The sequence below is a fragment of the Bos indicus genome, chromosome 15 (assembly GCF_029378745.1).
Source record: "Bos indicus isolate NIAB-ARS_2022 breed Sahiwal x Tharparkar chromosome 15, NIAB-ARS_B.indTharparkar_mat_pri_1.0, whole genome shotgun sequence".
Taxonomy (NCBI): domain Eukaryota; kingdom Metazoa; phylum Chordata; class Mammalia; order Artiodactyla; family Bovidae; genus Bos; species Bos indicus.
Window position 1 is genome coordinate 49353949 of NC_091774.1, and position 25327 is coordinate 49379275.

The window sequence follows — 25327 nt, forward strand, 5'->3', positions numbered from 1 at the left end:
ATAATAAAAAATATATATATAATAATTTAAATTAGATATGGTACAAGTTAAATCCAAAGTCATATTTTGTTATATGCCCTCTTTACATCCTAGATCTACACTGTTTAATGCAGTAGCCACTGCATTGTGCAATGTAATGGCCTTTTAACATTTAAATATATATAAAACACAATAAAATGGGGCTTTCTCAATGGCTCAGCAGGTAAAGAGCCACCTGCAATCCAGGAGACACAAGAAACATGGGTTCAATCCCTGGGTCAGGAAGATCTCCTGGAGGAGGGACTAGCACCCCATTCCAGTATTCTTGCCTGGAGAATTCCATGGACTGAGGAGCCTGGTGGGCTACAGTCCTAAGGGTTGAACAATCAGACACAATTAAGTGATTAAGCACATTAACCACAATAAAACAGAGTTGAAAATGTAGTTGCCCAGTTGTACTACCTACATTTCAAGTGTTCAGTAGACATATGCAGCTAGCAGTCTAGGTTTGTATTTATTACTCTATTTTAGAGAACATCTTTATCATTTTAGAAAAATTATTGTTGCTGTTCAGTTACTAAGTCATGTCTGACTCTTCACTGCCACATAAACTGTAGCATGCCCGACTTCCCTGTCCTTCAGTTCTCCCAGATTTGGCCTACGTTTATGTTCATTGCATCGGTGATGTTATCCAATCATTTCATCCTCTGTTGCCCTCTTCTCCTCCTGCCTTCAATCTTTCCCAGCATCAGGGTCTTTTCCAATGAGTCAACAGTTAGAAGCAGGTGGTCAAATTATTGGAACTTCAGCTTCAGCATCAGTCCTTCCAAAGAGTATTCAGAGTTGATTTCCTTTTAGGTTGACTGGTTTCATCCCCTTGCATTCCAAGGGTCTCTCAAGAGTCTTCTCCAGCACCACAGTTTGAAAGCATCGATTCTTTGGTACTCTGCCTTCTTTATGGTCCAGCTCTCACAGCCATACATGGCTACCGGAAAGACCATAGCCTTGACTACGCAGACCTTTGTTGGCAAAGTGATGTCCTTGCTTTTTAACACACTGTCTACATTTTGTTTTAGTTTTCCTGCCAGGAAGCAACTGTTTTCTAATTTCATGGCTGCCATCACCATCTGCAGTAATTTTAGGGCCCAAGAAGAGAAAATCTGTCACTGCTTCCATCTCCTCCCCCTCTATTCACTATGAAAAATACTAGTGGACAATTCTGGTCCAGACAATCTTTACAAAATTTCTGTCAGTTGGTATTTTCCCCATTTTAAAGATTAAGTAACTGAATCTCAGATAATTGAAAATGCTTCAAGTTGCCCACTTTTGAAACTAAAAGACCAAGTATTTGAATCTTACTTTGTTTCCGTGCAAAAAAGTGCTCAAAAAGCCATTCTGGGCATGTTAAATAGGTTTATACATTTTTGAATATGGTCACAATTATGGCATTACCTATGTCTGTCTTGTTTACACAAATTTAGAAGGAAACCATGGAATGCTTGAGATAGAATCTCCCACCTCCATCCCTAAAAACAGCTGACTTCCAAGTCATAGGCTAGGATGGAACTTGTTTGAGGTGATTATCTACATTTAAAGTGTGTTTTAAAATCAAGGATCATGGGTTCAGGGCTAAAGTCATAATTCCAACAAAGTGTATTTTTGTATTGATATTTGCTTGTTTATTTTTATTGTTGCTATTTTGTTTTTTGAACACTGTAATATCTCAACATATTTTTAGAGAAAAGAGTCTGAGCATTCTGCTACGAATCTGCTGGATCTTGACACTGTAGATGATAGGGTTCATCAAAGGTGGAAAAAGGATGTAGATGTTGCCCATAAGGACATGGACCACAGGGGAGAGATGCTTGCCAAATCGGTGCACCATTGTAAGGCTAATGATAGGAATGTAGAACACGAGGACAGCACAAACATGGGAGATGCACGTCTGAAATGACTTATGCCATTCCTCCGGAGAGGCAGTTGCCAGAACTGATTTAAGAATCAGGACATAGGAGAAGAGGATAAGTACAGCATCCAACAATAGTGTGCAAATAACCAGCATCAGGGCGTAGTAGCTATTGAATTGAATGTCTGAGCAGGCTAGGCGGAGAAGGTCTTGGTGCAGGCAGAATGAATGAGAGAGGATGTGGGGACGGCAGTAGTGGAAGTATTTCAAACAGATAATAGGGGGTGTAATAAAGAAGAAACTCCTACCTGAAATGGTGAGTCCGATTTTGATAATTCTGGAATTAGTCAGGTTAGAGGAATAACGCAGTGGATTGCAAATTGCAATGTACCGGTCAAAGGCCATAGTTAGGAGAACAGAGGATTCCATGAAAGACAGACCATGGATGAAATAGGCCTGGGTAATGCAGGAATCCAGGCTGATCTCTTGAATCAACCCCAACAGGATCCCTAGCACTGTGTTCACTGTGGACAGTCCCATGCACAAATCAGTGATAGCCAGCATGGCCAGGAAGTAGAACATGGGTTGATGCAGGCTAGGTTCAGTCCAGATTACATACAGCACCAGGCAGTTACCCAAAAGAACAACAGCATAAATGGTGGAGAAGGGAACAGAGATCCAGGGGTATTGCTGCTCCAGACCAGAAAATCCAGTGAGAAGGAAGAAGGAGGAATTAGTGCTGGGGCTTACTAAAGCTATCATTCTGGATCTGAGATAATTTTTCGAGGCAGCCAGAAAGTATTTTTCAAAGAGAATGCTCCGATTTCAGATGAGGTAGAATTTCTAAGTAAACAAAATTATGCTAAAAGTTAACTAACTTTACATAATGTGGCCAAGCAACTCTGTCCTTTAGAGGCATATGTATCTGTCGGCTGGAAGAGAATGGTGCTCTCCTGATGTCACGTAAGTGTCGTTATTCATCCACTGGCGGACCTTAGAAGACACCTGTAATGATGAACAGACTGGAGCAGGAAACTAATTTTCAGAAAGGATATGTTTTCTGGGACATTTTCCCAGGGATGCTGGTGTGATGGTATACCTATAAAATTGAGAGAGAAGATTCTCAAAAGAATTCTTAGTTTTCTCCTTCCAACTCATAAAGCATTTAGAATGAAGAGTACTATAAAGTAGTCACTCTGCACCCATATTTTTCCATTTGTGTTGTTTCCAAGCATATTTTCCTCCAAATAGTGGAAATGTTTCTGTTTTCTCCCACTCTAAATGACATAGCCAGAAAGTTTTTCAACCTTAGTGATAAGCCAAGAGGAATATTTATGCATGAAACTTGTGGCAAGAGATTTCCCATGGGAGCTCTTACCCTCTGGGATGTTCAATCCATGTGTGCTCCTGTGACTTGGAGACTCAGGTTGAAGACACTTTGCCTCTGACATCAACCCAGAGTTCTCCACCCACTATTTATTCATGTCATTAATTGGCTAAGTATTCATTTAATAGACACTTATTGAAAGGATGAGCAATTATTTTCTCTTCCTTAGAAACTGCTGTTCTAAAGATCATAAGGCCAATGTTGAATAACTAAATCTAAAGGCCTCTTTGCAGCAGAATTGATTGGCTTGTTTTTCACATTTTTATCTTGATTTGAATTCTGGCCCTGGAAGTCATTACAAAGATTTAATGGCTCATATCATTTAGGCACGTGCTTAAAACTTTATATTGACTTTCATATTTGATTATGAAACACGTTGATTATTCCAACATGTTAAAGTAGCTTTGGATTCTGGCTTCCATTTATATAGCCTATCCTTCATCTTTATCGTACCAGTCTCATCAGGCAGCTTCTTTTAGGAGCCTATCCATTTTTATTTCTTGTTCTGAGCTTCCCCCACAGCTCAATGGGTAAAGAATCCACCTGCAGTTCAGGAAACACAGGAGATGTGGGTTCAGTCCCTGGACTGGGAAGATCCACTGGAGAAGGAAATGGCAACCCACTCCAGTATTTTTGCCTGAAAAATCCCATGGACCCAGGAGCCTAGTGGGCTACAGTCCAAAAGGTTGTAAAGAGTTGTACAAGACTGAGCAATTAGGCTTAAGCACAAGCAAGCCCCTCTCAATATTAGATAGTTCACTATTTTTAGTACATTTTCTTCATTGAGTGCCTGGACTTTCTTTGAACACATTTATTTTTCAAAACCACCACTGCTTTTTTTCACAAGATTTTTCTCTTGTTCTCTCTGCCACGATGTGTTTCTCCATCTTCTCCCCAACCTTTTTATTCTCTTTTTCAAACAGTCTTGCATTTTTCCTCTTCATCTGAAACATCACTTTTCAGGAAGCCCCTTAACTTGGACAGATTTTCTCCACGTACCTATTATTTTGGTAATGTACATTCATCTTTATATAACTCATTCAATTTATAATTTGATATTCATTAGATGACTTATTTCACTAAGGTTTCTGTTACACAGTAAACTGTAAGTTTCCTGAAAGTGAAGAGAGTGTCAGTTTTTACTCACTATAGTAGCCTGTAATTTACAAGGCTAAGTTTTCACCCCTTCTGTGATTTTAGACTCATGGATATAATTGTCTCCTTGATATCTCCACTTCGGTATTTAATCTAAAAATTATAATTATGGCAATTAAGTACTTCATCCTCCCCCTAAATAATTATCTCCCTATTTCCTCCGAATATCTCAAAATGACTCCACCAACCACACAACTGCTTACAAAAATTCTAGAACCATTCTTGCTATTCCTCCCCTCTTCATCAAATCCTTTATTAGTTTCTATCATTTCTACCCTAAAACATACCCTGAACCTGCTCACTTTTCACCAGTAGACCTGCATATTCCCAGTATCTTGGTTTATAACATCTTTTCCATGGTTATTGTAATAATTTGCTAGCCAGCTTAATTGTTTTTGCACTTGTCTCTAAAAAAGCAGAGGATCCTGACTGCTTTTCTACAAAACTCTACTAGATAGCATAAGCCTTTGTTTAAAAAATATTCTGGTTGATTCTTATGCTCTTAAAATAAAATGCAAGTTATTTATCATGGTATCATGATCAGAAAACTTTACATGACCTGGCCCATCCACATCTACTTCTACATCAAGGATCATTGTTGGCTTCACTCCCTAATCTCTAGGCATCCTTCTCTTCCTCAAAGCAAATTAAGAGTATTCCTGTCTCATCTTTGACCTTGATCTTTTTTCTGCTTAGAATTACTTAATTCAAGTTTTTTGTGCAAAATCTCATTTAATAATTCAGGCTTCAGTTTAATGTTGCTTCTTTAGGGTGATTTTTGTAACCTTGTCATTATTGGTTCCATTTTCTCAAAGAAGTCACTCTCATTGCAAAATCCTGCTTGATATTTATACTATTTGCTATATGCTGATTGTCCTTTAGATCTACTGGAAGTTCTAGAAGACCAGGAGTTATGTGTTTTTTTTTTTTTTTTCCTCCTGCTCACTGCTATATAAAATGAGATTTAGAATAGAGTGAGCATTTATCAAATAAATATTTTATTAATGAATTTTGTCTATGAAATAAGAGCTGTACCTTCCAGAGGTATTAAAAACAAGACAAGTTTGCAAATAGTTGCCATGAGACCTAACCACTCATATCTTAAGGTACTCATATCTGATCCCTGTTGGCTACACATTTTCAATCTTGGGTCATCATATGTAAGACTTATATGATATATAAAACAGATGCCATCCTAGAAATTCTTGCTGATCTTGGTCATAAAATACAAAATTTGAATATGATTCCTATCGCGCCCAGCGTGATCCAGACATATAGGCTCGACCCTGGGATTGATGCCAAAAGTTGCAACTATTCTGTGAATGTAAGCCTACACTGAAAGAACATACTCTCTGTCAAGCTTCTTCAGACAAGCCATGAATGTTAATGCTACTGCCAAAAAGAATATCAACATTACAGCAACAGAAGAGTAATAAATGTTGGAATTTTTTTTTTAATTCTATTTGAGATGTAGGATGGGAGCCAAGAAAGTACAGTGTTGATGAGAATGATAAATGAAGATTCCACGGGGAAAGTATTCAGAGATGTCAGATGCTTGACCTGTACCAAGAAGAAAAAAAGAGACCCAATATTTCCCCAAACATCATGCTGTGTTATGTGACCACCACAAAGTCAGGGTGCAGAATACTTGTTTCTGAATTTGGGGCAACCAGAATACTGTCTGACATAAACAACTGGAGAGGACAAGCATAGGTTAGTTTCCATCCAATGTAACGATAGGATCATGGTCTTCCTCTGAGCGCTTTGTCTGGAATGCTGATTTGGAAGCATATTTGGGACTGATTAAACAGAAACCTTTTTTCAGGGCAGTCTTTTCTTATATTCTACAGTTTAAACTGACTTATGTGTTCAGACACCTATGGTACTTTTTTTCTGTCCTTTGGAAATGATTCCCTATGTGATTACTTCATGACTTTTTTTGGAATAGGTAATGACCAACAATCCTTGCTTAACCTAAAGGCGTAAGAAGTGTTAGTCACTCAGTTGTATCTGACTTTTTGCGACCCCGTGGACTGTAGCCTGCCAGGCTCCTCTGTCGATGGGATTTTTCAGGCCAGAATATTTAAGTGGGTTGCCATTTCCTACCCCAGGGGATCTTCCCAACCCAGAGATGGAACCTAGGTCTCTTGCATCTCCTGCCTTGGCAGACGGATTCTTTACCACTTGCGCCACCTGGAAAGCCAAAGTCACAGAGGGAGAGTGCTAAGCCTAAAAATCAGTATCTTTATAATTACATTGAATAAGAACAACTCTGTATTCCAGGACAATCCAGATTTTTGTTCGTACTTCAGCATAATTATTTAATGGCACCCACACTGGACCTGCCTCGAAAAATTCATGATAGTGTCACTCTTAAATAGATGATTCTTCTCATGATGTCAGCAGGGGGCAGAAGCAGGTTGTGAAATTTTCCCTTTCTTTAAAGATGCATAATGTGTTTAGTTGGTCAGTCCTGTCAAACTCTTTGTGACCCCCATGGACTGTAGTCCACCAGGCTCCTCTGTCCATGGGGATTCTCCAGGCAAGAATATTGTACTGGATTGCCATGCTCAACTCCAGGGGCTCTTCCCACGTCTTTTCCAGGGATCGAACCCAGGTCTCCCACTTTGCAGGCAGATTCTTTGCCATCTGAGCCACCAGGGAAGCCTCAAAGATGAATAAAATGCATAAGGCAGATTTGTTCTGAATTGAGTAAATATAGGTCAGGTCAAGTATTTAAGAGTTTTGAAAAGACTGAAAAGATAAGAACCCTTTATAAGCCTAGTTTAGAGAACTAGATGTTCAGGGGTTGTAAATACATTTGCATCAGAGACAGCTTATTTGCCACAAATCTAGAATAGTCTTAAAATCACAGTTTATGTGAATGACTATAACTCTTCATTTCTTGAATGTTCCCCTTTATTATGTACTATCTTTATGTATGTTTACATATCTATACATATGTATGTTTACATACCTATATGTATATTTACATATATTTATGGTAGTTCCACTGGTAAAGAATCCACCTGTAATCCAGGAGACTTGGTTCCATTCCTGGGTTGGGAAGATCCCCTACAGAAGGACATGGCAAGCCACTCCAGTATTCTTGCCTGGAAAATCGCCATGGACAGAGGTGCCACAGTCCATGGGGACAAAGATTCAGACATGACTGAGTGACTAAGCACAGCATATTATTTTACTTACTATGTATTATATAAGGTATCTATAAATAATATTCTTATAATGAATGAGTATTGAAAAATGACTATCCATTTCTTAGACAGCATAATAAAAATTTATGTTGCAGGGTGGTCATCTGGGTGTTTGAGAAGTTCCCATCAGGATTTGTATGATCTCATTAGACTTAACATAAATGAGCATCCATGCTCTTGTTAGCCGTCCTTGAAAATACTCAGCAACAGCAAAATATAAGAGGGCATTTGATGATCTATGCATCAGCCAACTGATTGACATTTTTATATTATTTGATATCTTTGTCTCTTTTTTGTGCCCTGTGTTATTTCAACTGGACTGTTCTCAAGCTGCTTCCTACCATCACATTTTCATCTCTGATTAGACCCCCTAAAACATTTGTCTTAAAAATGAGAGACTTTTCTTTAATTTGTTGATTCCAGACGTACATAGTAATTCAACTTTCTTCTAGACATAGATGCTGCTAGCATGGTTGCCTGTTGTTAAGATCCATTAAAAAAAAAAAAAAAAAAGGCCCCCAAATTCCCTACTCTTCAATATTGCCACCCCAGCCTGAAATCTGTTGCATTTAGGAAGAGATGTTAAATGAGTCAACTTACTCTTTGTAAATTCTCACCTGACATTAACTTTTGTTAAAGGTCAAAGTATGGAATTGTGTTGAGACTTTTATTTTTTTTTCATTTTCTTGCAAACTTAAAGACGACATGTTTATATACCAAATTGACAGCAGATTTTTCACAAGGTCAGAGCTAATAAGTAGTAATGTTTTTTAAATCCTGGCTGTCTGATTTCAAAGTGATGTTCTAAACTGTTAAACTATCTTACTTTACTTGTCGACTGGCAGTGCAAACATCTTGTGAGTAGTGGCTGAATTGTATCCTCTTGTCTGTTTTTAACTTTAAGAATATGCTTCACTGTGTTCACCAAAATTTATAATCTATTCTATTCTATCTCAGGCAGTTTTGCTTCAGTTATCTTTCCTGTTTACCTGAAATTCTCAGAATACACAAACACATTATTCATCAGTGACTTGGCCTCCTTTTCTTTTCTGACTTTTGTCTTCTTGTCTTCTGGACAATTGTCTATACTACTTATCTTTACCACCATTTCATACCAAGGGCTTCATCCGCAGATCTCATAAAAGCCTTGTATACTCATTTACAGTCACTTGTAACTGTAAATTCAGAACCTCCCCAACTAGATTCAGAATAGGGAAAGGAATGCGTCAAGGCTGTGTATCGTCGCCCTGCTTATCTAACTTCTATGCCAAGTACATAGAATGTCGGGCTGGATGAAGCACAAGCTGGAATCAAGATTGCCTGGAGAAATATCAATAAGCTCAGATATGCAGGTGTCACCCCCCCTTATGGAAGAAAGCAAAGAGGAGCTAAAGAGCCTCTTGATGAAAGTGAAAGAGGAGAGTGAAAGAGCTGCCTTAAAAGTCAGCATTCAGAAAACTAATACCATGGCATCTGGTCTCATCATCTGATGGCAAATATATGGGGAAACAATGGAAACAGTGAGGACTTTATTTTGGGGGGCTCCAAAGTCACTGAAGATGGTGACTGCAGCCATGAAATTCAAAGATGCTTGCTTCTTGGAAGAAAAGCTATGACAAATCTAGACAGCATATTAAAAAGCAGAGACACTACTTTATCAACAAATGTCCATCTAGTCAAGGCTATGGTTTTTCCAGTAGTCATGTGTGGATGTGAGAGTTGGACAATGAAGAAAGGTGACCGCTGAAGAATTGATGCTTTTGAACTGTGATGTTGGAGAAGACTCATGAGAGTCCCTTGGACTGCAAGGAGATCAAATCAAACCTGAAGGATATCAGTCCTGAATATTCACTGGAAGGACTGATACTGAAGCTGAAGCTTCAACACTTTGGCCACCTGATATGAAGAACTGATTCATTGTAAAAGACCCTGATGCTGGGAAAAACTGAAGGCAAGAGAAGGGGATGACAGAGGATGAAATGGTTGAATGGCATCACCAACTCAATGGGCATGAATTTGAGCAAGCTCCAGGAGTTGGTGATGGACAGGGAAGCCTGGCATGCTGCAGTCCATGGGGTTGCAAAGAATTGTACACAACTGAGCCACTGGACTGAACTGAACAGAGATTCAGAATTAGGATGCAAGAGGAAACAAGGATTACTAAAAATTCATACATCATTTCCAGAATCAAGTATCCGGATAAGCGGTTATTGAAAGAGAGGATTAAATTGGCATATGTTGCTTCTGGTAACACTATGCTAATGACTACAAAGGCAGAGAAGCCATCAGAGACCAGATAAAGAGGGCAGACCTCTAGTCACTTCCGTGATGTAGATGCTAAAGCATCCTGGGGAGAATGGAATTCTGTTTAGTGGAATCCCATGAAAGGATTGCAAGACAGGAGTGACTATCAAGCCACAAAAGTCCCTTTTTACATTCTCATCAATCTAATATTTATCACAATATTATAGTACAAGCAAAGTGAGAGCAAAACTACCTCCCCCTGAAGTCCATGGGATCGCAAAGAATCATACACAACTGAGCCACTGAAGTGAACTGAACTGAGATTCAGAATTAGGATGCAAGAGGGAACAAGGATTACTCAAAATTCATATGTCATTTCCAGAATCCAGGACAGAAGGTTCTGCTCTTCAGGTAGATCTTTGTAAGATGGCAGAGAAAACAAGGATAATAAGAAGTCAGGGGAGAAAGAGCAATGGGACAGTAAAGTGCCTAAAGAAAGTTTTAAACAGTGGTGTCCTTAGGCAGAAGAACCTAATGGATTTAGGTGAGGTTCTGGACAATTAAAGAGAGAGAAGACATTTACAAAAAAAAAAGCTAAATAACATAATTTATTTTAATAAAACTTAGCAATGATCTAACTCACAAATTAAGCTGCAACTTGAATTCTTTAAAGGAAAGTAAGAGTAAGGAGCAGAGCCCGTTTTCCAATAACATCAGCTGTGTACAACCACTCCTGTCATGGGGTCCAAGATACTGATATATTTTCTCAAAGTCTCAACTTAGCCCTTCATTTCTTTATGTCTTCAGTGCTTTGCCCTCCCGTGTGCCCATCTGAGTAAGAGACAGTGAAATAATTTAAATACACCAGTGCAATGAAAATAAATGTCTTTATTAGGCAGATGCACACAACGCTTCATAATTTTTCCATATTCAGTTTTTGGGCTCTGAGGATGAAAAGACCTTTCCTGGAAATCAGGAAGGGGAGCTTAGTGATATCTGTGGGCCAGGGCATTGGCCACCCCAGTCACCACCTTCTGAAAGCTAGCCTGCAGCTCCGGGGAGAATTCACTGCCAAAGCAGCGAGCCAGCACAACCACCAGCACGTTGCCCAGGAGCTGTGTGGAAAAGATATTAAGCAAGGGCAGGGTTAGTGCAGGTGCCCAGGTTAGATTCAGAGTACTTCAGATTCATCCCAAGCTGTGCCCCTAGGGTATTAGCACAAAGATGACTGAAGTATAGATGCTACTGCTGATGTGAAGCTACCCATAGCAGGCTGAATTTATATTTAGAAATGTTTTTCTCTTTCTATCTTAATCCAGAACTTTTTATCATTTTTATTATTTTGAATCACTTTGAAAAGCAATACAACATTTTATCCCTTGAAAGGAACAGATAAGGGGAAAATATTAGATATTATTTTTAAAGTAGATGAAGAAATCTTTTTTTCAAACTGAACACTCAAAGAGTATAATTAAAAAGAGAAGACATTGCAGACAACAGAGAACAAGAATGAATCAGAAGAAATGATTATTGTGAGCAAAGAGGTTAAAAGAATCTAAATGGTTCTGAGGAGTCCTTAGCACTTTAACCAGAATACATCTTCTCCTTTCTAAACTATGTCCTGCCAGTCAGCTCTCTCCCCATGACACAAGCTTGACCATAAAAAGAGAATATTGAGGATTCCACAAACTCACCCTGAAGTTCTCAGGATCCACGTGCAGCTTATCACAGTGCAGCTCACTCAGCGAAGCAAAGGCACCCTTGAGGTCATCAAGTTGCTTCAGGCCCTCACAGAAGGAGTCCAGCACCTTCTTGCCATGGGCCTTCACCTTAGGGTTTCCCAAAATGGCATCGGCAGAGGACAAGTCCCCAAAGGACTCAAAGAACCTCTGAGTCCAGGGGTAGACAACCAGCAGCCTAGGGGGAGAAAACAGCACAAGGTCAGAGGAAGTCAGCAGCTTTCAGAATCTCAGGGATGGCTCTGTCCTCACATGCCCAGGTGTATTTCACTCTCCTTAAACCTGTCTTGTCGGAGAAGGAAATGGCACCCCACTCCAGTACTCTTGCCTGGAAAATCCCATGGACGGAGGAGCCTGGAAGGCTGCAGTCCATGGGGTCGCTGAGCGTCGGACATGACTGAACGACTTCACTTTCACTTTTAACTTTCATGCATTGGAGAAGGAAATGGCAACCAACTCCAAAGTTCTTGCCTGGAGAATCCCAGGGACGGTGAAGCCTGGTGGGCTGCCGTCTATGGGGTCTCACAGAGTCGGACACGACTGAAGCGACTTAGCAGCAGCAGCAGCAAACCTGTCTTGTAAGCGGGATACCTACCTGCCCAGGGCCTCACCACCAACTTCATCCACTTTCACCTTGGCAAATAGGGAGGTGACGGCAGCCTTCTCCTCAGCACTCAGCATGGTGTCTGTTTGTGTAGTTGCTAGTGAACACAGTTGTGTCAGATGCAAGTGTAAGCAGCAGCTGGCCCAGCTCTTCCTTTTATGCTTAGCCCTGCCTCCTGACCTCCCTGCTTCTGTGAGCAGTTTGGCTCAGGCCAAGGTGTGGTTCCACAGGGTGAGGCTTGAATGATGACAGTCATACCTCTCCTTAGTCTTCCTGGCACTGACTTTAGACCTTCAGCCCTCTTTCTGGGCATCTCTAGGTCTCAGTCATTCCAGCAATACAAACTGCTACTAAAATCATCTTCCTTAGCAAGTTTGCTTGCAGAGATTTTAGAATCACAACGAAGTAACCTCTTGGAAACCACCTCCTCAATTTTCTTATTATACAAATGAAGAATCCGGGCTCCAGAAAGTGGAAAGGATTTGTCCACTATGATTCAGCTTAAGACGATGTGGATGGATCATCTCCTGTGCCTTCAGAATATGCAAAAGAATTACAAGGACAGCATGGATGAAACCTCTGCCCCTGTTCTAAATACGCATCTCTTTTGTTTGCTTGTTTGGGATTAAGTCGTTCTGGTATGAAAACAAATATTCATTTGCTAATCTACTCATTCAACTTTTTCTTAATTTAATTTATGACCAAATAAATAATGATAGAAAAATAGAATAAGTATGGATCAAGAATTCCTATGAAATAGCTACTCCATTATTCCATAGATGAAAACATAGAGACCTCTCCATGTAGTAAGAAATACAAAGTAAAAAATCGATCAAACCCCCAAAGTTTCAATAACCCTGAGAGAGGCAATGTGTTCAATGACTAAATCAAGGCATATAAATTGTTTCCTCATAAACTGACCTGGGAAAGTGTCTTCAAGAACAGAGAAGCTTCTCTGTGATTTAAGAGGGATAAAATTGTGGAAAGACATTCCAGTTTGAATCAGATTATCTGGTTTTCTCCCCTAAACCTCTAAGAGTACTGTGTGCATAAAAATTTCTTCTATTTCAGTTCATCTTTAATTCTGTTTTCTCTATATACTTTGTTTATACCTTCTTTTACTAAAATGTATCCTTCTTTATCTACAGCTTTTCAAATATTTCTTCTCTCTTTGCACCTCCTCCAACCCATGTAATAAATCCTCTTAACCTTCTTACGGAAGAAGAACTTCTGAAGTGTAGAGGTCTGCTTCTTACTACTAGAAGATTTAATGAAAAAGCAAAAGCAGAAAGCATTTCTGAGCTCAGCATTAGATCTCAGAGTTCCCTGAGGTTCCCCTACTTTCTATGATCTCTACTTTCTGCATCTTCCCTTCTTCTTGAATTTCCACTTCCTTTCAGTAAGGATAGGAGCATAAATATTTACTTCCCTTCTCTCATCTTAGAACCTTCTCCTGATTCAGACAACTTGATGTCTAGAATCACCTTTCTCTCACCTTTGCCATCACTGGCAAAACATGTTTTTAAAAAATCTCTCATTCTTTCAGCTCTATGTCTCTGTAACTCCAACTAATATATTTTAAGGGGAACTAGAAGGAAAGGACGTCTGCATTTCTAGTTGTTACAAAGAAATTCATAAATGTCCAGTTTTAATTACTCCAGCTTCCAAAATATTTTTTTCCATCATTGCTAGGTAAGTGAAGATTCCTCACCCCTTTGATCTGGCCCATTTCCATTCAAGTACTTGTGAACAAATTCATTCTGATATTTTCAGACATGTAGAAAAGTGTTGGCTCTTGCCTGGCTGTCTGGAAGTTAGGGTAGGATTATATGCCCACAAGATTATAGGGGAAAAAATATAGAGTTTAAACATTTTCAATTTATATCACTCTTTTCTGCAACCTTCAAAGAAAGAAGCTCTAACTATTGGTCTATACTTAGAAAAAAATTTCCACATGTTGACTTCTGGGAAAAGAAATCTTTCAAATATTTTAAATGTTAAAAACAAAAAACAAACAAAAAACTACACTTGATTTGACCTTGAGTTTTGAGTTTCAATTGATTAAACTGAAATCTCCATTAGCTTTATCATTGTTTTATATTTGTACTCTTTAAAAGACCTATTTTATATCTCTGATATCAGAGGTCAGGCATATGTGAGTTAAAGGACTTCTTCTGGAAAACTTTGGACATATCTTTTCAGGAACTCTGTGTTATGGAAAACTCACAGAACTTACTAACTAATAGTATAGTCTATTTCTATATTTTCTTGTAAAGGAGCCAGATTGCCAGGGCTACAATTTTGCCCTCTTGACTGACAGAAATTAGCATGTACTTAAAGACTCCCCCTATCCTTTTCTGTTTTCAGAAATGATTTCCCTAATTCATTTGATTTGAATTAATTATTTTTAAATATTTGATCTATAATATTATATTAGTTTCAGATATACAACATAGTGATTCAGTATTTTTAAGGACTATGCACCATTTAAAGTTGCAATAAATTATTGACTATGTTTTCTGTTCTGTACAATATATCCTTGTTGCTAATCTATTTTGTACACAGTAATTTGTATCTTTGAATCCCCTACCCCTATCCTGACCCTCCCCTCCTCTCTCTCCCCATGGGTAACAAGTAGTTTGTTCTCTATATCTCTGAGTTTATTTCTGCTTTGTTATATTAGTTTGTTTTGCTTTTTATGTTCCACATATAAGTCACAATAAACAGGATTTTGTCTTTCTTTGTCTGAGATTTCACCAAGCGTAATATCCTATAGGTTCATCCAAGTTGTTGCAACTGGCAAAATTTCATTCTTTTTTATACCTGAGTAGTATTACAGTATATATATGTGTGTGTATACACACACACACACACATATATATATTTACAAATAATTCTACTGTGTCTTCTTTTTTATGTCTTTCTTTGCCATGAATGGTCTATGAGCCCCTCTTTTGTACTGACTGCTGCAGCCACCATCATGCAAGTGTCAGGGCAAGAGTTGTTGTCTTTCACCATTGATGCTGCTGCTACTGCCTAAGTCGCTTCAGTCTACTTGGTATGATTAAAGAGTGAAACAGGTTTTTCTTTCTATTACCATAACTCTGCAGGGATAAGGCTGCAAGTTGTTATAAGACAATCAAAAGTTCAGGCAAAAAAAAGGAAGCGTGAATACTTATATAAGTAGGGTTATGTTCAGAGCCTAAAGTGCAAATCCAGGTCACCACTAAAAAGATTTTGGAATGCTTCTTAGGCCCACTACCATCTTCACCATCATGAGCTTTCTTGTACTCTGTGAAGGGATCCACAGCATGTCTACTCTACTTTGATTCCAGCCCCACTGAGCACTGAACACACACACACAAGCACACACTCATACAAGTCCACACAGAGAGAAATAGACAGTTTTTTGTTGTTTTATTTTTTTCCCCTTTATTGCAGTCTGGCAAGGTGACCTAATTCCTAATGTTCTATACCAGGATGGACCTAATCTGAGTATTATTAAGTGGGTGAATATTGACTTTCTTCAAGAGAATCATGAGATTCATCCAGAGATGTGTGGTTTCATCGTTTGGTTCAAAAATTTCACTCAACTAGAATTCTTTTGTACATGCTTTGATGTTCAATTTTTAATTACCCAAGTAGAATATTTCACCAAACCCATCTGTATTTTTCTGGGTAAAGTAGCTATTTATTTGATTATTTTCCATTAAAGTTTATTACAAGATAAAGTGGTTATCATTTACTCTTCTTCCTCAGATGTACAATATCTTAGTTACCTCAGTTTTAGCATTGTTTCAAAAATAAAGCAGAATAAAATAAAACAAAAAATGAAATGAAGTAAATTCTTCTTGAAGAGCAGAACTCATAGAAACAGAGGTTATAAACAGAATAGTTTAGAAATGGTGCGATTTAACTCATTTTTAAAAGGTCATTTTTTTTTTCTAAAACCAGTAAAGTCAATATAGTAATAACTTTGATAAAATATATCCTAATTATTACAGAACAGTTAATGTCTCAGTTTATCAATTGCATATTAATATTTCCAGCACTGGCCTCAGGTTTTAATTCATTCAGAATTAGCTTTTATTTACCTCAAAAGTGGGCTATGATATTGATTTATCAAGAACAAAGGGGCAGTCTTTCTCAAGTGAAATTTGAAGCTGTATGTCTGGAAAGGCAGAATCGTGACTTCAGACTGGGCACCCTTGACAAATATATAAGGCACTAACTCCCAAAGCCAACTTTCAGAGCACTGCTCTGAGGCTTAAGAGATGGAAAATCTAGAATAGCATTCTAAATTCCCATGACATTCAACTGGCTGATTTTAAAATGATTATGGAAATCAATGCACAACATTACTTACTTCTCTCTCTCTCTCCTCTCCTTCCCCCTCCCCCCTCCCCCTTTCTCTCTCTTTGACTCTCTGTGTCTGCCTCCCTGTCGTTGTCCTTCTCTCCTTGCCTCTGGTCTCTTTCCATCTTTCTTTCTTCTATATATATATACCATCTGCATTAACACATACTGAACATTATCTATGAAGCAACGTGATAGGATGGAACTAGAAGTAACTATTGGGTAAATTATCAAATAAAATGAAATATTAAGGAATTAATTTTACTTTTAGACTTTTACATAAGCTCCGCTTTAACAAGAAATCAAAACATATAACAAGCTTCCAAGTCTCTTTCCATCCTTTGACTCCCTCACTCCTAACAGAGAAACCAACACCAACAATACAGCAACTGTTTGAACTTGATCCAAATCCCACCCCAGTGATGTTCTCTTGAATTCTCCAGCATTGGGATTTTCAGTCCCAACTTTTTATCTAGATTCATTGGCCAGTTCCAAAGGTGAAGGAACAAAAGAGAGTACAGTAAGTTCCTCAGATATTCTTTCATTTTTTTATGAACATTTAGAAGGAAGAAGGGTACTTTGCTTTCTCATTCCAAATTGTGAAACACACAGTCTCTCTTACCCTCTTTAAAATCTTTTGAAAATGTCTAATTTTTATGATGACTTTTCTGTGCTCAGGAGTGTGAAAGGAAACTTGCTAAGATTTTCCTGAGATGTCTCTGATTCTGGGATGTGACCCTGTGGTTATTAAACATAGTGTTGGGGTGTAAAGGATTCTCATTGCCTACTATGTATAAAAACATGAGAAGAAACAAATATTTAAAAGCTCATTTGCCTTCAGACAGTTCAAAATACAGTGGTGAAACAGTAAACTTTAATGCACTGCCTATAACCTGGCAGTAAGATAAAATTATTCTGAATGCACATTTTATAGAAGGAAGCAACATGTTCTGTTTCAGGTAGTCAAGTCTAAATTTAATCAACAGGAGCATGATATAGATTTAAAGAAATGCATGCAAGTTAGAAGGTTCCTGAAGTCCTTCCAATTTTATATATGACAAAAATAATTTCACAAGGGATAGTTAGTTAGGGAGTTTGGGATGGACAAGTACACACTGCTATCTTTAAAATGGATAACCAACAAGGTCTTACTGAATAGCACAGGAAAGTCAATCAATGATATGTGCCAGCCTGGATGCGAGGGAGTTTGGGGAAGAACAGAAACATGGATATAAATGGTTTACTCACTTTGCTGTGCACTTGAAACTATCACAACTGTTTTAATTGGATATACTCCATATTAAATAGTTAAAATTTTTTAAAAGTACTACCTATAATCAGAAAGCAAATATCTAATCAGTGATTTACTTTCCTGTGTGCTTCCTCATTGTATATTGTAGAACTAGCACCAAAGAAACACTACACAATAGCATATTTTTCAGATTGTCTTCTACTCCCAGGAGTTTTGGGACAAGAAATAATTGTTCATTCATTGATTACTACACTTAGTAAACATACACTTACTGTCTATGGAGGATCTGCTATGTAAGACATGGTAATCATGTAGGATAGTACAAAAGGCAGAAACACTTATACAGGACACAGGGTGTGCTAGACAGGAAGAAATGTGAAAAGTTTGGAGTGGGAGAGTTTGGAAGAATTTCCTTAGGCAATACTGGAAATTTCACTGATGCCAAGGTCAAAAGATTCAAGCAAGTGTTATGTAAGCACTGAGCTTTACCTGAAATCGGAGGTTGGGGTTAATTTTAGAGGTGTTTTGGGGCAAATGGGAGAGGGAGATTATACATTAGAATAGGAACACCTGATTTAACATAGCATTGTTGCCTAAAATGTGTAGGCAAGGGAAGTAGGAAAAAAGGAATCATTAATAACAGTTTCTTGAGCAATCATTTTGTCTCTGAGCACATTATTTCTTGATACTTAGTGGATATGGATCACAGTGTTATCCTGAAGTTTCTGTCTAAATTTGAAGTTTCCCATGAGCCCCTGTAATGCTAGTATCCTCACTATATTTTAAACCTTCTTATAGTTCTTATGCTTTGAGACAGGAATGTCATCCGTTATTGACTGTGTGGTCCCCTTACTTTTCTCATTTCCCTGTTCTCTCTGTATAAGACACAAAGCCTTTCTATCTGTAGACCTCAGGGACTTTCCCATATCCTTAGCAGAAACAAACAAACAAACAAAATGAGTAAAATGAATCAGGAAATTGAGCTGAAAGTTCTTTATTAGGAAGAAGTCATATCATTGAGGGTGGACATTATTTAGCCAAGTTCAGAAGATAAAATCTGGGGAAATACTGGGACTTCCATGACAGTCTAGTGTTTAAGGCTTGGTCTAATGCAGGGGGTGAGAGTTCTATTTCTGTTCAGGGAGCTAAGATCTGACATGTCTTGTGGCCTAAAAAACAACATAAAAACAACAGAAAGAATATTGTAACTCAAAAATGACTTTAAATTTTTTGAATTGTTAAACAATAGAAGAATGTAGGGAAATAGGATCTTCCAGTTGAGAGAGTTAACTCTTAGGTAGATTGATAAGGAGTCCAGGGCCATCAAGGGGTCTAGAGCTCTCGAGGAGGAGAAAAGGACAAACTGTTTTTTTCTACATTACATTGTCTTAGTCACATAAGAAATTTTTCTTGAACTTTGAGTTGTTTTGACAACAGTCTGAAGATTAACTTTCTTTAAGCCCAGAGCTAATGATTAAATGATGCTTACTCCTTGGAAGGAAAGCTATGACCAACCTAGACAGCACATTGAAAAGCAGGGACATTACTTTGCCAACAAAGGTCCGTCTAGTCAAGGCTATGTTTTTTCCCGTGGTCATGTATGGATGTGAGAGTTGGACTGTGAAGAAAGCTGAGAGCCGAAGAATTGATGCTTTTGAACTGTGGTATTGGAGAAGACTCTTGAGAGTTCCTTGGACTGCAGGGAGATCCAACCAGTCCATTCTGAAGGAGAGCAGCCCTGGGTGTTCTTTGGAAGGAATGATGCTAAAACTGAAACTCCAGAACTTTGGCCACCTCATGTGAAGAGTTGACTCACTGGAAAAGACCCTGATGCTGGGAGGGATTGGGGGCAGGAGGAAAAGGGGACGACAGAGGATGAGATGGCTGGATGGCATCACCAACTCGATGGACGTGAGTTTGAGTGAACTCCGGGAGTTGGTGATGGACAGGGAGGCCTGGCGTGCTGCGATTCATGGGGTTGCAAAGAGTCAGACATGACTGAGTGACTGAACTGAACTGAACTGAATGATTAAACAACAAAACAATTCATCTTGCTCAAGAATATGTTTTTCCTGTGATGGATTCATTTTGATATTTGGCAAAACTAATACAATTATGTAAAGTTTAAAAATAAAAAAAAAAAAAAGAATATGTTTTTCTTTAAACTTTGCACTAATGATTGAAAGAAAGTGAAAGTGAAAATGAAGTCGCTCAGTCGTTCCAGATTCTTTGCAACTCCGTGGACAGTAGCCTGCACCAAGCTCCTCCATCCACGGGATTTTCAAGGTAAGAGTACTGGAGTGGGTTGCCATTTCCTTCTCCAGGGAATCTTCCCAACCCAGGGATCAAACCCCAGTCTCTCACATTGTAGACAGAGGCTTTACCTTCTGAGCCATCAGGGAAGTCCACTAATGATTATATAAAAACAATGGATGTTGCTTGAGGACATGGTTCTCCTTCTTAAGAACTTCTGACTAATCCTGTTATTTTAGGATTTAGGGAGAGGGTTTGATAAGACCTTTCCATTGTTACTAACCAACTGAAAAATTATATAAGGTCTTGATGAGACTAGCTAGTGGGACAGTCTCCTGTTCCCCTTCTGATGTCTATGTCAGAAGCTTTCTCTGTCCCCTTTTCACTGTAATAAAACTGCCACGCAAAAGCTCTGAGTGATCAAATTTTGTCTCTGGCCCCGGATCGAAACTGTCTGCTCTGGAAGCCAAAAATCTGACACCATTCAACATAAGCTATCACAATGGTCATCAACTCAAGGAATTCGAATGGGAACTCTGTAATAACCTAGAGGGGTGGGAATGGGCCAGAGGTGAGAGGGAGATTCAGCTGGGAGGGGAAATACATACATCTATGGTTAATTCATATTAATGTATGATAGTAATCAAACCAATATTGTAAACCAATCATCAATCAATTAGAAATAAACATTCATTTTGAAAAAAAAAAAAAAATAGGACAGGATCTCAATGGTATTTGTAGGTGAGAGCGTTAACCATACCAGCCGCCACCTTCTGACAGGCAGCCTGAAATTCTGGGGTGAATTCCTTGCCAAAGTTTCAAGCCAGTGTACTCACCAGTATATTGCCCAGGAGCTGTGTGGCAGAGATAAAAATCAAGGACAATGTTAGCAGAGGCACCCAATTTCGACTTAGTATTTCAGTCTCATCTCAAGCTGTGCCCCTGGAATATAAGCAGAAAGATGGCTGAAGTGTAGATGTTACTACTGATGTGAAGCCACCCATATCAGCCTGAATTTATACTTAGAAATGTTTCTCTCTTTCTGTCTTAATTTCGAACTTGCTATCATTTTTTATTTTTTTTAACTGTTTCAAGAAGCAATACATCATTTTGTCTTCCTAGCTTAGAAAGGAAGAGATAAGGGAAAATCGTGAGACAAAATTTTTAAGTGACATAAAAGAAGAAAGTCTTAATACTCAAACACTTAAACAGTCAAAATGTTTAAATATAAAGAAGATACTACAGAGATCAGAGAAAAACAAGAATGAATAAGAGGAAATGATGCCTGGAAACAAAGAAGGTAAAACATTGCCCATAAATCAGCAAAGGACAAGTCCCCAAAATAGTCAAAGAACCTCTGAGTGGAGGGGTAGACAACCAGCAGCCTAGGGGGTGAAAACAGCACAAGGTCAGAGGGAGTCAGTGCCTGCCAGAATCTCAGGCAATGGCTCTGTCCCCACACACCCAACTGACATTCATTCTCTTTCAGCCTGCCTTGTAAACTGAATACCTGCCTGCCTACAGTATCCGGACCAACTTCAGCCACCCTCATCTTGCTCCACAAGTCAATGACAGTAGCCTTCTTCTCAAGAGTCAGATACACCATGATGTGTGTTTGTGTAGCTGCAGGTTGTGTCAAAAGCAGGTGTAAGCAGCAGGGGCCCTGGTCTTCCTTGTGAGCCCCACCCAGCCTCCTGCCCTCCCTGCTTCTGAGAGTAGATTAGTCCAGGGCATAATACAAGTTCATTGGTTTGGGGGAATGTAAGATGAACTCTTGTTGCTCAGTGCCCTTCATCTGTGATTGGCTGATCCAGTGTGACTAGACTCAGAAACTCTACTCTCCCTGTTCTTATCTCTTAGCTTCATTTCCTTCATCCATCCATTCCCTCTAGAAATATATTCCCAGTCTCATTTATGCATAAATATTTTAGTCTGATCTTGTGTAATGTATCTTACAGTTTAAACCTATGAATTAAATTTTATCTATGAATTTAAAAAGTTAAATTCATAGACATGAAAACTAAGACTTAGAAAGCAAAAATTTTATCAAGTTGACTTTATATGGAGCTTCACTCTGTTTCTGTAAATATTTATAAGAGGTATACTTTGGGCCACAAAATTCGATTTTCACCCATCCTGTCATTGAAATAAAGCTCTATCAAGTTAATGAAAAATAATAAATATTATCTTTCTAGCAGCTACTGAACTAGGTTTATGGAGCATGCATGATAATGGGAACAATTTAATGAGAAACAAAAAAAAATCTGATACTTATGATATGAGTGTAGAGAAAATGCAGAGGAATTGCAAACAAGATTTATGTTATTCAGCTTGATAAAGTCTGACAGGATTTTTGGGAAAACAAGAAGTGCAGAAATTTCCACATCTGCGTCCTCAAGAAAAAAGTGAAAATGGACCCAAGAATGAACATTCAAATCAAATTTCATTCTTCTCAATTCAAATATTACTACAATGATATACAAATATATACCCACTAGCATACCTGGAAAGAAGGAAGGAAGGAAGAAAAGAAGAAGAAAGGGAGGAAGGAAGGATGGATGGAAAAAGGGCCTAGGAGAAGGGAAAAGAATGTAATGAAAGGGAAAGAAGAGGAAAAGAATATAAAGAACAAGAGAGTATAGGAGACAGGGATCAGGACCATCCCCATGGAAAAGAAATGCAAAAAAGCAAAATGGCTGTCTGAGGTGGCCTTACAAATAGCTGTGAAAAGAAGAGAAGTGAAAAGCAAAGGAGAAAAGGAAAGATATAAGCATCTGAATGCAGAGTTCCAAAGAATAGCAAGAAGAGATAAGAAAGCCTTCCTCAGCGACCAATGCAACGAAATAGAGGAAAACAACAGAATGGGAAAGACTAGAGATCTCTTCAAGAAAATTAGAGATACCAAGGGAACATTTCATGCAAAGATGGGCTTGATAAAGGACAGAAATGGTATGGACCTAACAGAAGCAGAAGATATTAAGAAGAGGTGGCCAGAATACACAGAAGAACTGTACAAAAAAGATCTTCATGACCAAGATAATCACGATGGTGTGATCACTCACCTAGAGCCAAACATCCTGGACTGTGAAGTCAAGTGGGCCTTAGAAAGCATCACTACCAACAAAGCTAGTGGAGGTGATGGAATTCCAGTGGAGCTGTTTCTAATCCTGAAAGATGATGCTGTGAAAGTGTTGCACTCAATATGCCAGCAAATTTGGAAAACTCAGCAGTGGCCACAGGACTTGAAAAGGGATAAAAACTCTCCAGAAAGCCGGAATAGAAGGAACATACCTCAACATAATAAAAGCTATATATGACAAACCCACAGCAAACATTATCCTTAATGGTGAAAAATTGAAAGCATTTCCTCTAAAGTCAGGAACAAGACAAGGGTGCCCACTTTCACCATTACTATTCAACATAGTTTTGGAAGTTTTGGCCACAGCAATCAGAGCAGAAAAAGAAATAAAAGGAATCCAAATTAAAAAAGAAGAAGTAAAACTCTCACTGTTTGCAGATGACATGATCCTCTACATAGAAAACCCTAAAGACTCCACCAGAAAATTACTAGAGCTAATCAATGAATATAGTAAAGTTTCAGGATATAAAATCAACACACAGAAATCCCTTGCATTCCTATACACTAATAATGAGAAAATATAAAGAGAAATAAAGGAAATAATTCCATTCACCATTGCAATGGAAAGAATAAAATACTTAGGAATATATCTACCTAAAGAAACTAAAGACCTACATACAAAAAGATTCCTTAATAGCACCTGGATGAAGGAAAGAAAGTGATACCAGCAAGAAATAAAATAAATATATTTTTAAAATTTCAAAAATCAGTAACAGCATGTGGATAATGTAGACAGAGAGAGCAAAATGATCAAAGATGATGGACCAGAGTTAGGGTTATTCATGGTGTTATCCAGAAGTAAAAATGTCTTACAAGAGTGTTACACCAATATATGTGATATTGTATAAGGTAGCTTGTTAAAATGCAAATTCTTGTGCTTATGGGTGTCTGATTAAGCAGTTCTGGGGTGGAGTTGAGGAATCTGCACTTCTAAAAGAATTTCAAGTGGTTTTGATGACCTGGTGCTGGACCACACTGAGAACAGTGAAGGATGCTAAAGGAAAGTGGATGTCATGTTCTAAATGTATCCAGCAGGAGTATGAAGACTGATTGTGAGGACACACAGGAACGAAGAGCCTATGGAAGATGAAGAGCAAACGAGTTGTATTTTTAGATAGCTGTTTAAACGGATATTATTTTGTTGTCTGACGTTAAAAAACAGCAATGACAAAAACCTAGTTAATGAGCATTTTTAAGTTACAAAAAAGGAAAAATATAAATCAAATGTAATTAATTGACATTTTGAACATATATTTCCATATCAAATGTGTTGTGTACATGTATGTGACATTTTTGTGTATATTCACAAGAAATATACACACAACAGTGATAAGTACACTGTATGCCAATTACCGTTTCTCTTAATATATCATTCATATCTATATTAGTATTTAACTTGTTGGATGATAGTTCATATAATATTTTACCAATATTCTCAAATAAACATTTAAGTAGTTTCTAAATTATCTTTGAATATATAATGATGTGTTGAACATGACAACACATCATTGCATTCTTGCCACTTGCCCCCATTAGACACACATTTAGAAGATGAATCACTAGACATTAGATACTCAAAATGTTAAAAAATTTACCAAAAGTTCTGAGGAACTCTGTTAAGAATAAAAAAAGTACACTTTAATTCACATTTCTTCTAGTTTATTGTGCTTATTCATGATTCTCAGCCATGAATAATCTATTTGGGGAAATAGTAAGAATTTCCAATAACTAAGAATCACTGAAACCTAGACTTTGCTACTGATCAAAATTATATCATACATGTCTTGATAACTGCATGCAGTAGAAGTGGTGAGACTATTTGGACTGCATTTTATGAGTTAATTTGTCCTTTTGCAGACATACTTTAACTATCATCCTATTCTGTGTCAGGTACAGTATTTGTGATAGGCTTACATAACATAAGACATACTCCCTGTTCTTAAAGAATTCAGTCTAGAACTCTTCAAATTGTATTTTACTGGCTCATCAGAAGAATAAAAGCATGTGTTACTATACTTCAATGTATAGTGGTAACTCACATTAGTGAATGATCAAAGTAATCAGGACAATGTAAAGAAAGAACACAGCGAAAAATGTC

At 38.1% G+C, this 25327-nt stretch overlaps 2 protein-coding genes across 2 annotated transcripts; both read right to left on the bottom strand.

The window, feature by feature from the left end:
* Positions 1–1702: 1702 nt before the first annotated feature.
* On the bottom strand, positions 1703–2656 carry LOC139187227 (olfactory receptor 51V1-like). The gene has a single exon (XM_070803240.1). It carries the CDS (start codon positions 2645–2647, stop codon positions 1703–1705), a length of 945 nt encoding a protein of 314 aa, XP_070659341.1. The 5' UTR covers positions 2648–2656.
* An 8133-nt stretch (positions 2657–10789) lies between these two features.
* On the bottom strand, positions 10790–12339 carry LOC109569938 (hemoglobin fetal subunit beta). The gene is made up of 3 exons (XM_019975741.2): positions 12221–12339; positions 11581–11803; positions 10790–11001 (listed from the first exon to the last, which is right to left on the bottom strand). The coding sequence occupies exons 1-3, from the start codon at positions 12304–12306 to the stop codon at positions 10873–10875; spliced, it is 438 nt and encodes a 145-aa protein (XP_019831300.2). The 5' UTR covers positions 12307–12339; the 3' UTR covers positions 10790–10872.
* Between the last annotated feature and the right edge of the window lie 12988 nt (positions 12340–25327).

Excerpts from the sequence above, each read along its gene's own strand:
- LOC139187227 (XM_070803240.1), bottom strand. The coding sequence starts at position 2,647 with ATGATAGCTTTAGTAAGCCCCAGCACTAATTCCTCCTTCTTCCTTCTC.
- LOC109569938 (XM_019975741.2), bottom strand. The coding sequence starts at position 12,306 with ATGCTGAGTGCTGAGGAGAAGGCTGCCGTCACCTCCCTATTTGCCAAG. Across the intron at positions 11,804-12,220 it reads GGTGGTGAGGCCCTGGGCAG|GCTGCTGGTTGTCTACCCCT; the intron begins GTAGGTATCCCG and ends TTCTCCCCCTAG. Across the intron at positions 11,002-11,580 it reads TGGATCCTGAGAACTTCAGG|CTCCTGGGCAACGTGCTGGT; the intron begins GTGAGTTTGTGG and ends TTTTCCACACAG.